This window comes from Sitophilus oryzae, unplaced genomic scaffold (assembly GCF_002938485.1).
Source record: "Sitophilus oryzae breed Bouriz unplaced genomic scaffold, Soryzae_2.0 scaffold_966_pilon_pilon, whole genome shotgun sequence".
Classification (NCBI taxonomy): domain Eukaryota; kingdom Metazoa; phylum Arthropoda; class Insecta; order Coleoptera; family Curculionidae; genus Sitophilus; species Sitophilus oryzae.
Window position 1 is genome coordinate 868,373 of NW_022147601.1, and position 13,651 is coordinate 882,023.

Consider the following 13,651-nt stretch of genomic DNA (forward strand, 5'->3'; position numbering starts at 1 on the left):
ATCAAAAGCTTGAGAGCTACATCATTTTTTTCCTATATATTTACTATTAATAATGATACAGAAATATTGTTTTGTAAAGATTTAAAAATATCACCCTGTATACGGTGTCCTGTTATTCTGTGTTTTACAGGGGGTTTCGTTTATAGGGTGGTGTTGCTACTTTTTTTATGAAACTATTAGTTCCTGAAATACAGGGCGAATTTTAAATTGTTGAATTTTTTAACTTTCCTCGTATATCGGTTAACTGATAACTTATCGAAAAGGTGAAAATTGGGTGCATTAGAGTTTTTCACTTAGAATTCAGTGGAGTAACTAGTTTTTGGCTAGTCCCATTTAATAATATAAATCTGACTCATATTTAGAAAATATCAGATAACCGAGATACAAAGGAGGTCGAAAAATGCAAAATTTTTAAATTCATCATGTATTTCAGCAACTAAAAGGACTTGGACAAGCTCTGTACCTCTACTAATAACAAAAAAACCGTGTAAAACACACGAAAATGAGACACCCTGTACAGTACATATTCGTTTCTTAAAGAGGATTACTGACCAGTCTCCTTTTGATAATATATCATCCACAGATTAATTGATTCTACTAGGCACCATATTTAGCTACCTTCACCGTTAATACAGAGAGTTTTTTCTCATAGTGTCACTATCTAAATTTAAAAAAAAAACTACAGATACTCTCGGATAGATGGCACTATGAGTTCACCCTCACCGGTGCGTCTAGGACTTTTAATTTACTATATATTATACATATTTAAGCTACTGGGGCTTTTTAAAAATGGTTTTTGCACAGTGCCATTATTTTGGAACAGATATGAACTCGAATTGAGCCTTTTAGTACAGAAGGGCGTTCATAGATGGCACTATGAGCTAAACCTCGCTACTATTTCTAGATTTTTTACATATTTAAGCTTAGGGTACTTTAGGAAATATCGAGTGAATGTTTAATGATAAAAAAGAGATGGAGAATAATTTTTGGAATGTTTTATGTACATGTTTTACAGCCGTGTGCTTCTTAATTTTTCTTTTTAGTTTTTGTACATCTACTACTGATCTAATGTCGAAAAAAATACAGTAAATATCAATGAAAATCGATGTAAAACTTTAGGAATGTGCTTGTAATATTTTTTTTATATAATATCTTATTATAATCGACGCATTTTATTGCTAAAAGTATTTTTTTTAAATAAGAGATATTACTTTTGATATAGACATGAAATGTTTATGTGAAAATGTTGCATTTTTTTAAAACTAAACGGAATAATTATTGAAAATTTGTATATGTGTTTGGTGTGCACTTAATGCTTACCTATACATACATAACCTTTCTACAGAGTGAGCAAAAATATATCCCTAAAATATATTCATGTGTATAATATATATAGTGAGTGTATATTATATTATATGTATATTTATAATTATATAGGCTTAAGTAACATTTACCAAAGTATTTAGAGGCAAAAATTAGATATGTATCCATTACATTTCATTTTTTACGTTTTGTTTAGTGGCGTACATCGATAAAATTGACACTAAGAGTCGTCTTGCTATATTTTCTATATTTGCAAAAATATTACATAGATATCTAGAGAATAAGGGGACGATTTCAGTGAGATATTACAAGAATGTTTGCTTCCTTATCAAATTCAGTTGTAAAAAAATAATATACAGGTGTAATTTAACAGTATATGAAGTGCTTTAACTTTAACTACGAACATGCGATACATAAGATTATTTTTTCCATAGCAACTGTTAAAATTGCCTTATATCTGTCAAAAATAGTAGATAAAATAGTACTTTTATAACGTTTTTTAATTGCTTCCATTTTTGAAAATTTTTGTATTCCTTTTCATAAGTTCATTTCATGGTCATCGCTGATGCCGTTCCTTTTCGATAATACGGTACTATAAAAACTATTTATATTTTTTTCTTTTTTCAATTTTCTTTGACTTTTTTATTATATTTTAAGTTTTTAAAATCTTGGTTTTAAGTCAGTAGTCAATAAAACAAGAAACTTGTTTACATTTTGTTTAATGATTGACGTTTCGACTAATTTTAATTCGGTCTTCTTTAGAATCTATAATATACAATACAATTTTATCACTAACAATGTGTTTTAATATATAATTTTTTTTTTACCACAAACGTAGAAAATTATTTATACGTATATTATAGATTCTGAAAATTCGAATAATAATGATCGAAACAAATCAATCGTCGCTCAAGCTCTTTCTGAGATTTCGTTTATTTGAGAAAATCTAAAACAAATAAAACTATATAAATGTTTGTAATGACACTTATTTAGATTAAAAACTAAAAATAGAAGTTTTTATTTGACTATTTTCATATCTGGCTGTTTTTAAAAGAACAAATTAAACCCTTTTGAGTTATACATTAAAATTTGTTAAAATCGGTCAAGCTATGAGTCATGTAGTATATTTTATCCCCATCATCCACTCTATTTCACTAATTTTTATGGTTTGTTAAGATCTAAATATATTAATGTGTGTTTGGTTAAGATCTAAATATCAATTTCCATCATAAAGCATAAAATATAAAAGTTGAATAAAATATAAATAGTAATAATACTTTATAATTTTTGAAATGCCGAATGAATTTGACTAAATTTGAATAAACCTCTCCTCGTCTATGCTCAAATTTATGCTGGTGACGTACTCTCGACCGTCGATCGTGCGACTCCAGTGCGCGGCTACAATCGACTTTCCGACCGGTCGTGCCGATCGCGCCGCTCGCTCTCGCCGATACCTATTCAGTGCGCGCGGAGCTTTTATCTTTTTGGTCGACGATAAAATACCATTTTATCGTTTTGTATAAAAAATAACTATTTTTCTACTGATTATTTTGTATTTTCATTTAAAAAAATGTAGAATTTTCACTATTTTTTCCAAAAAAAAATCATTTTACGATATTTAAAAGTTGTTCATGTTCAAAGTTAATGTACAAGCACAGATTATATAGAATTGTTCTGTATACCGGAAAATTTACGAAGAAAAATAAATATAATACTTCTTTTTTAGTCTAAACTAACGTAGAGATATAGTTTGTTGGTTTCTATGAATACTTTTTTTCTCTAGGATTAACTAATAATTGCACAACGTTGTCCCATTAATGTAAGGTACACTTATTATGATATGCGTGAAATGTCAGGACATATGTCTTCTCGGAAAATTAGCCAATTACTACTATATTTATGCAACCAACAAAACGCAAAATCCTAACGCAAAATTCTGCCATAAGGATTTCGTGTATTGCTGGTTGCATTCGTGTTTCTGTCGACATTGATACAAGTTACTGGTTAGTTTTTCGATATTTTTATAAGGTATATATTCTACAAAGCTTACATCTATCTGTCTCAGATGTCGGACAGAGAATCATACACTATTTATAGTAACTATTTTACAGTAAACTTAAGTCTATTATCACGATATGTATAGAACGTGAGCTTGAAAGCTCTGATATGTTTGCGATCTCAGTTGATATATTTTCCTATATATAGAAAACGCTAGAAACTCATTCATAATCGAATTGTTTTCAAAATAAAGTTATACTCGTACTTATAAAATAATAACAACGTAATTTTTATACATTTTGTACATAATAGCGGACTACTATGGTCTATAAAATGAATAACTTTTAATTTTGACCGTTATTTTTTACCAACATGGCAAATATAAAATCCCTCTACCAAAAAAGTTACTGATATTCTTTAAATTGAGTACCTGAAGGAATCAGATAGGTAACTCTTTTTACTTTCGTGAAATAGAAAAGGAAGATAATAAAACAAGTGACAGTTCTTCCTCTTCTTCCAAAAATCAACACGAAATGTCATAATTGTCAAAAGTAAAATGTCATCAGCTTTTGACATTTCTAAATATCAGACCAATTCCGTCTCTAATAGAACAGCCCCGGAGCGAGATTTATGACGTCACGCTAGTTAGATACTACGGATTAATAAATATGTTGTAGACTACATGGAAAACATAATTATTCCTCGTATTTTTGGTTTGTATTTTAAAAATGATATAGTTTACTTAATATACAGTTAATAAATACCATATACAGGGTTGTTCACCACATACGACACGGAGTATTGTAGCTAAACGATTAGATATTTACAAATTATACAAATATTGTGTATGTTAATAATGCATGTAATGTAATAATTTGTACATTTGTTGTTTTAAAAACAATCTAAAATGCCAATATTCCATGGGTATATTGATTAATGAGGTCTAAATTCTAAGGAAATGCATTTTCTACGAAAACTTGAGGGATGAATGTAGAATGTTTAGAAGGGGAGTTAATCACCACGACCTTATAGATCTATTGTGTGTTCCCCTTTCTTGAGTTATAACGAGTTATAACTCATCATACAGTCTCAGGGCTTTAAGAAAAGCCAGTATCTGAGACGGCTCCACAGAGGCCAGCTCTCCATCCTCGACATCAGACGTGCCAAGGTTCATGGCACGAATGGTCGTCGTCTCGGCGCACTCAGTGATAAGGTGTTCTGGTGTTTCCCCATTTTCCCCACAAAATCTGCATTCGCCGTTGTTTGAGGGATAGGTAAAAAGTGTTATAATACAATTTCATAGACAATTAAATTGTGCATCTGATTCTCATAAAATATACAGGGTGTTCCATTTAAATTAAACAAGTTATTGCCGTTTAAAGCTAGTAATTATTTAAAATAAATTTTTAGACACTCTGTATAAGGTAGTATTATTTTTATTATTGCAACACAATAACTGATCAGTAAATAAACTTCAGTAAATATTTAGTATTAAAAACTTTGATACCCTCGGAGAAATGAAGCCTTAAAATTTATACTGCAATTTCACAAAATTGAAAATATTTCAAAAACGGTAAGGTTTAAGTGTAATAAACCTTAATCAAATTTACCTTTATTTTAATCGTAGAAACTAAAAATGTCATAATATACAGGGTGTTCCATTTAAAAAAAATACAACTTTGATATTTTTTATTTATTTGGGACACTCTGTGTCTTGTAAAAATATTTTTAAATTGTAGCTCTAATACTCCTTCAACGAACCCAAAACTTACAATTTGTAAAAATCTAATCGTTTAGCTACAATATTCCGTGTCGTATGTGGTGAACAACCCTGTATACCTATTTATAGTAATAAATACTTTGGCAAATAAACTATGAACCATACAAATGCAGCAAATGCCTTACAATATACAAATAATAAATAGGGACATAAGATAATGGGTAAAATGTAAAATATATTTTAAATTTTGAGGTTTGAAAAATTGAAAAATCGATCTAATTTAACAAAAAACATTCAATACCTACTACTAATGTATTTATTATTAATTATTTAATAATATTATTATATTATTTTGGTAGGTTGTGACTTTGTGTGTATTTGTTGCATCTGTATGATTCATAGTTTATTTGCCAAAGTATTTATTACTATAAATAGGTATATATATTGTATTTATTAACTATAAATTATGTATATTTCATGTAAACTATATCATTTTTAAAATACAAACCAAAAATACGAGGAATAATTATGTTTTCCATGTATTCTACACCATATTTATTAATCCGTTATATCTAACTAGTGTGACGTCATAAATCTCGCTCCGAGGCTGTTCTATTAGAGATGGCATTGCTTCAGCATGGCCGCAAGTTGCTAACCTAATAAAATTAACACTAGAAAAGACCGCGGGAACTGTCAAATTCAAAGTTATTCGTTTCACAGACTATATATGAGTTTTATAGAATTTTTTAATTGTATATAATATTATTTAATTCCCTCGTAACTACACTAGATAGAATTATTATATTGGATCAAAGAGTTTTTTTTGTTGTAAAATATACACAAAAGAATAATTATCTTTAGTTATGTGCATCTAACTTTATCTCAAAAGAATAAAAACTCCTATAGCTTTCAAGTTTGTTTAAACCTTCTTTAGTCTCAAACGAATTATAAACCAAAAACAAATACGTTTTTTTTCAAGAACATATATTTTTTTAAATATTGAGTTACAGTATTTAACCTCTTTGATCTTACCTTTATATTAAACAATAAAAAAATCATTTTTAGCCTGGAGTCAGTTTTTTTTATTAACAAAGTTTACAACAGATGATTTTTGACATAAGCCAACTAGAAGTTTCTAGAGAACAATAATATTTAGATCGGAGATTCTTTGCACATTATTGTTTCACAACGAGATCTATCGATTAAACCGTTTTTGAGAAAAAAAAATATTTAAAATTTTTGGACCAAAAAAACTACCAGTCAAAAAAATTTGTAGAGCCTAAAAGTCAAATTTAGTGATTACCACAGCCACTGTAACATAAAGAGAAGACATGTGGTTATCTATTTCAAAAATTAAATTGTTCAAATGTCATATAATAATGGCGGTAGCTGTCATGGAATTGAGCGATTAAAAATTATCATAAATCATTTTTTTCAAATGGAAACCCACTTTTTTATTTCACTAGTAAAAAGGTTTTCCAATTCGTTACTTTTTGAGTACCTATACATGTTCCTATACCTAAAATAAATCGTTTTTAAGTTATTTAAGATTTAGTTTGAAAACGTACATTTTTCTTCATCTGGAAGAAAGAATCTAGAAAAAATCTCTGATCTAGATATTGTGGTTCTCTAGAAACTTCTAATGCACGCTCAGCCTGGGACACCCTGTATAAGTTCAATAGTTTTAGGAGTTATATCTTTTAGTTTCAATACTGAACCATTTTCTACCATACATTCAAATTCTTTTTTAGGTATCAGACATCGCGAAATGACTAAAATAAAATTGATTTCTGTCTCACAGGCTATAAAATACCTATATAATATACAAAAAACTTTAAATTTTCATATAACTACATTCATTTTCTTTTAGCTAGTTCACTCCTAAGTACGAATTCTCTTAATCTACATACCCTGCCTGAAGGGGTTGCCTCCCGTGGACATTGTAGGTGGCCCTTGCGGCCTGAAAGGATTCGCTGGTTGCTGAGGTAATACCCTCCCTTGACCTTGGACAGGTCTAGGAGGAACTTGAGGTCCTTGGTACGTTTGGTTCTGGTACGACTGATTCTGCTCCGGGTACTGGTAGCTTTGTGGCTCGTAATCGTCGAACTTGGTTTCTTGCTGACGGTATTCCAGGTGGTTTTGTACGTTTTCTTCTACGGTTTTTTGTTCTTGCATTGAGTAAGTTTGGTACTCCTTGTTTGGTGGGTCTGACATCAAGATATTGGCTTCGTTTTCGAAGGGCTTGAAGTCGTAGATGTGTTTTAGGTAGGAGAGTAAGGGTACGTATGCTAGGTTTGAAAGAGCTATCCCTACGTTCAATGCTGTGAAGCCTATAGCTTCTACGACTTCTCCCGCTATAATAGGACCTATTGCGTATGCTACGGAATAGGAGATGTCGGCTATAGCGTAGATGCTTCCGTAAACTGAGACATATCGTACGTCTACTAGGTATCCTAAGGTTGGAAGTAATGCAGTGTCTATCAAGGCGATTCCAAAGCATATTCCGCAAAGCGGTATCATCAAGACCACATAGCTTGTAGAGAACGGTATTATAAAACAGCATAGTCCTTCCAAGGCTAGTCCTACTGCAGCCATAAGCCACTGATGGTGAGGATACTTTTTTGCGATCTTTACCGTAATAATTACACCTAAAACATGAGGAAAAAACGCCGGTAACCATACCATTCCGATCTTCCAGTTGTCCGTCGTAAGGTTGTCTTCCATCCAAAGAGATATGGTTGGTTCCAAGAACGCCAGAGCTACGTTCGCCATCATTAGAGCTCCGGAACAAACAGCAATGTACGGATCCATGAACAATCTCCAAATAGGAACCGACGGAGGCTTGCTGACCTGCGCGTCTTTCAACTGAGCCTTCAACGGCTTCATCACGATCAAGAGCATGAACCCATCGAGTAGAGACACGAAAGCCAGGATCAAAAAGGGCATTTCCTTGCCCGCGAACTGGTAGAGCGCTCCTCCGAAGGGTGGGGCTACCAGGCAGCCGAAACTGATAAAGGCCAGAGCTATGCCCAGCGCTTTGGAGCGCTCTGTTTCTTCTGTGAAGCGGTCGGCGATCATGGCCAGGCCGGAGGTGTCCGCGAAGGCCGAGCCGACTCCTTGGAGGCTGCGCGCGAAGAAGAGGACTCCGTAGCTGCGGCCGCAGGCGAAGACGGCCGTGGACAGGAACATGATGCACAGGCCGATCATCATGGGGATGTCGTAGCCGATGCGGTCGATGAGGGCTCCGGAGAACGGGTTGATCATGAGCTGGACGATGGCCTGGAATAAAGAGAGGTATTGTCACAAAGCAAAAGCGAGGTTGTGTAGTTAAGACTAAAGTTTACAGCTTGATTGATGGCTCAAGAAGGTTGGAAGGAATAAGGACTGGTATAGTACAGCATAAACATGGAATAGATTTTCCTGTAAGCTATTAGAAACAGACAAGGGTACCTACACTTAATATAACTCTAGTTATATTAAGATCCTTAAGAGTATATTACCCTGAACTGTTCGAGTTGCTCTCAGTGGTCGGGTAAAGCGGGTGTGTGGTCGAAGGAAATATATATTATATTTCAATAATCTGCCTAACTCTTAGCCCCATTCTGTCGTGTTAATCCACACCCAAAATTCCAAACGTACGTGCTTTGATTAAGGCTTGATAAAGGTTTGCAGAGATTCAGCATTTGCCATAAAATAGAGAGAGATTTGTTACAAAACCATTGTAACGTTTTTAGTTCGTTACATGTCTTTTTTAAATATAATATATGATGTCTGGCCTATCATCACCGGATTCCCTCTCGTTCAGGCCGGATAGTTTATTTGACGCGTAATTTTTACGTTCTCTAGTCCACAACCCTGTTTTCGTTTGACACAACCCTGTTATCGCTCTGTGGAGGCGCGCGCTGTCAACATCGCTTCTGTCAACTGTCTCCGTGCTTAACCTCACTTTGTTTTGACGCTCTGTTGTATCCCAGCTTTTGGAAATGGTGATTATTTAAGTCTTGCTGTATAATTTGAATCAGCTGCTATTTCGAGGCTACAGGGTAGAGTTACGGATGTCCCAACTTGTATTTGTGTTTTTGCTGACACGTTGGCGTCCCTTTTCTTTTTGTCCTCCAGAATGTCACATGGAAGAAAGGACATGTTGTTTATTATTTATTGAGCCCTCGGAAGTATTTCGAGGGTCCAAGGTACGGACTGCGTCCAAGGTACGGACTGCGTCCAAGGTACGGACTGCGTCCAAGGTACGGACTGTGTCCAAGATACGGACTGTGTCCAAGGTACGGACTGTGTACAAGGTACGGACTGTGTCCAAAGTACGGACTGTGTCCAAGGTACGGATAGTGTCTTATGTACAGACATTATCTTATGTAGGGATGTCCTGTGGACGAGTGTCCCCAGTGAGAGCGATTTTTTCTTGCATCTAAGTGCCACAGCGTGGATGTAGCTTGAGTCCCATGCTGCTTCACTCCCATTTCTAAGCCTGATCAGTGGCTGCGGCTGTAAGGATTCATGGTGTCCTCAATCTGGCCCCTTTTTTGTTGTTTTTGACCAACAGGATCGCCGACAGACAGTACAGAGATGCTAGACCACCTCACGCTACTCCATCTTGAAGCAAAACAACATAAAAGAACAGCCGCCATGTATATTAAATTCTAGTTTTTCATTTAACATCTAAAACATTTTCAGTCTTGAACAATAACATTACATCTTAAGTATTTGACCCTAAAAACACGCGCGAAACAATTTTTCGACTGCGAATAAATTATTCTCATTTTACTAAAAAAAAAAAATTCAAGAAATTTTTAAAACTTCTTTAATTTTAAGGCCCATTAGTATTTTTCAAAGTAGAAACAATACATTTATCAATAAAGTTGTTTGCGTTGTTTCAATAATTATGATCTTCAAACATCCCTCCACACTTAAATACTTTTGTTTTGTTTTCCTTCACTGCCGTCTGACATATGTTCAGTGGTTAAATCATAAAAATTCATGTCGATATAATCTTTAAAATATAATTTAGATCTTAGGTTTCATTGCATTACGTCTTGTGGTGGTATTTCTGTGAATTAGATATTATTGCATTACGTTGCAGATGGATAATCAAATTAGGCTTCTAGAATCTACAGGTTATAACATCTTCGATTTCGCATCATATGGAATATATCAAATTAATTAAGAGTAATGCTACATTTCATATTTTCTCTTAAATTTTACATGTCCTGTCGCGTGACACATCGTTGTTGTTTTCATTGATATTTAGGTACGACTCTTACCACCACTTTCTGTGACATATAATCCACTGTAAAATTCCTAGAACTCTACAATGTCATGTATCAGCAAAGAACGTCATGAATAAATATAGTCATTAGTTTTAAGTATTATACAACTGTGTTTTCTATCTCTGTACATGCCTGGCGCCCAATATCTATATATCTTTTGTTAATTATTACTGATTAATTTTCTCTGCTTGATAAAGGTTTGCAGAGATTCAGCATTTGCCATAAAATAGAGAGAGATTTGTTACAAAACCATATAAATTATATTACAGTGATAAACTCTAGCGGGAATACACTGCATTGGGTATGCAGATGACATAGTCATCATCGCTCGGGGGAAAAGGCACCCTGTGTAATATTATCCAAAGACGACTCCGTATCACTGAGAGATGGTGTAGGACTGTCGTGCTGAGTATCAACTCAGACAAAACCGCGATAGTGCCATTCACCAGAAAGCGAAGTCTGAAAAACTTGAAAAGAATTCAACTAGATGGAAAGGTAATACTGCCAACACAGGAAGTTAAATATCTGGGAATAACCCTGGACAGTAAACTCCTGTGGAACAGGCATATTAAGAACACTACCAGCAAAGCCATAAAGGCTCTCATGATATGCAGAAGACTGGCCGGAAATAGATGGGGCTGCTCCCCTAACACTTTGCGCTGGATGTATACCATGATAGTAAGACCCATGATTACTTATGGAGCAGTTGCCTGGTTCACAAAACTAGAGCAACGGACGGCAAGGCTAAACTTGTGCAAAGTCCAGAGACTAGCATGCGTTTGTATCACAGGAGCCATGAAAACCTGTCCAACAGCAGCAATGGAGGTCATTCTAGATCTAACACCACTGCACATTGTCATTGGTAGAGATGCCCATGCGACAATGATTAGAATGGTCACTAACGGAATTAGAACTGGGAGAATTGTCAGATCAGGGGCTTGGAACACCCTCAAAAAGGAAATACCACTCCTGAAACTCCCAGTGGACGATATGCCAGAACGTACAACTTTGACAAACATGTCAATGTAGTATTGAGCAATAAGAAGGATTGGAAGAGCGAAACGCTTGCCCAGCAGTTAAAAGACCATACCATAACTTGGTATACTGATGCTTCCAAAACCAATACGGGAACAGGGATCGGAGTGTTTGCGCCGAGAGCTAATTACTCCGAACCAATGGGCACTTACCCTAGTATCCTACAGGCAGAAATCTACGCTATCGAGAGATGCGTACAACTTATCTTAGATAGGAACTATCGGAAACAAGAAATAGCCATCTTATCTGATAGTCAAGCAGCGTTAAAGGCGATCAACTCAGTATCAATCGATTTGAAATTGGTCAAAGAATGCATAGAGAAGCTGAATAAATTAGGCAAAGAAAACAAAGTCCTCCTACACTGGGTGCCTGCTCACCAAGGGATAGAAGGCAATGAAAAAGCAAATAATCTAGCTAGGAAAGGAGCGAACACTCCACTAACTGGACCAGAACCGTTCTGCTTTCCAAGTGGTAACCAACTCAAGGCGGAACTCAAGAACTTGGAAGATTCCATCCGCAACCTGGAATGGAAATCTTGCAACGGTCTAAGACACTCGAAGAAGTTTCTGAGGGCTTATGATCAAGAAAAAATCACAGATCTTCCTGGGTTTAAGTAAGAACAATCTTCGGATTGTCACGGGGTTTTAACAGGACACTGTCTCCTCAATGAACACCTCAGATTGAAACTAAGAAGAAACGGCGAATGCAGATTCTGTGGGGAAGATGGGGAAACACCAGTACACCTCATCACTGAGTGCGCCGAGACGACAACCATTCGTGCCATGAATTTTGGTACGACTGATATTGGAGATGGAGAACTACCCTCTATAAAACCGTCCCAGATACTGGCTTTTGTCAAAGCCCTGGGACTGTATGATGAGTTATGACTCAAGAAAGGGGGACACAATGGATCTGTAAGGTCGCAGTGTGGTCTCAGTGATATTATACCCCCCTCCCACTCATTCTAAATTCTAAATTCTACAGTGATATATACACAACTACAACCACAAAACTTCAATCTATTTTCGTAATGTAACGGAATTTTAAATTATGTCTTTATTTTCGAGAAAATATATTCCAAACAAAAGGAATATTTTGTTGATGTTTGACGTATGATCCTTTAATCTTTAATTTCTGATGATAGTATAATCCTTTATCTTTAATTTCCTTCTTCATTTGTGTAAAAATACCTAGCCAGTTTAACATAAAACGTTAAATGCCGAACTCTTATTTTGCTACTTTTTGGGACTATAGCAAAACGGACTCTAATATCGTACCTAGACATACTGCAGTTGTTCTAATCACATACAGGCAACTGTTCATCGGGGTCATATTCAGTTCAAATGAAACTGTATTTAAAAAAAAACAATGGAAATATTGCTATAAAAGGAGTTTACAGGGAAAAAAGAGGATAGCCAGAGTCTTGAGTAGCTAGTTTTCTATAAAGATTTAAGTTGTTACTCACTTTGGAAGCGAAGAGGATGCCTGTGGCTGAGTCTTGACCATGGTGGTCGTGTTTGAAAGGTGTCCCGGGAGGCAACGTCACGTTTCCCGGAATGGGATCGTCAGTGTAAGCCCCTATATACCTGGAACGTCAAAAACAACACAATTACACTCCATAATATACCCCTAAATTGGTACAACTCAAGTATCATTAAACTAAGAAGGTTGCTTGCCATCTAGAGTATAGGATATATACCAACTGTCCAGATATTGGCTCTCCTATGGATTTTATAGCGAAGTCGTAAATAGACTTTTTAAAGGGCTACATTTGGTAAACACACATGCCAAATTTGAACAATTTTGGACAAGCCGATTTTAGGTAATTTGAGAAAACCTTAATCGATTTTGTAACAGTCAAATTTCCTCGCAACGACCTCTGTGTGCCAACTCATAAAATATCGCAAATAGCTATTATTTTTGCATCATGTTTACTATAATTTTAGTGTTAAATATTATTTTATTTAAATTTTACGATTATGCAACCCCGATATACACCGCGATATTATACATATATTGTCACTGATGCCGACCAGCAGTAGGGTTTTTGTCCATCTCTCTATATCTTTGATCATCGCCTGCCCGTCATTTGTCACTGTCAGATCAAATCAGACGTTTTTGGATTTATTTGTCCTTTGTTTTGGTTATTGAAATTTCATAATTATCAGATAAAATTTCGTAGTTAAATTGGTTATTTTTGATGTGGATCGCACTGTGCAATTCGTTCTTTTAATTGTGGAATTTCTGAGTTTAGTTCGTTCATTGACCGGATATGGAATATGGCTGAGGAGAA

The 13,651-nt window shown here is 34.9% G+C and overlaps 1 protein-coding gene across 1 annotated transcript; it reads right to left on the reverse strand.

Annotated features, from left to right (window-relative positions):
• Window positions 1–6,873: 6,873 nt before the first annotated feature.
• Window positions 6,874–12,944, reverse strand: LOC115891137 (vesicular acetylcholine transporter-like; the record flags this gene model as incomplete). The annotated part of the gene is made up of 2 exons (XM_030911534.1): window positions 6,874–8,320; window positions 12,824–12,944. Coding segments are annotated over 2 exons (1,498 nt in total), but the record flags the coding sequence as incomplete, so codon positions are not given.
• Between the last annotated feature and the right edge of the window lie 707 nt (window positions 12,945–13,651).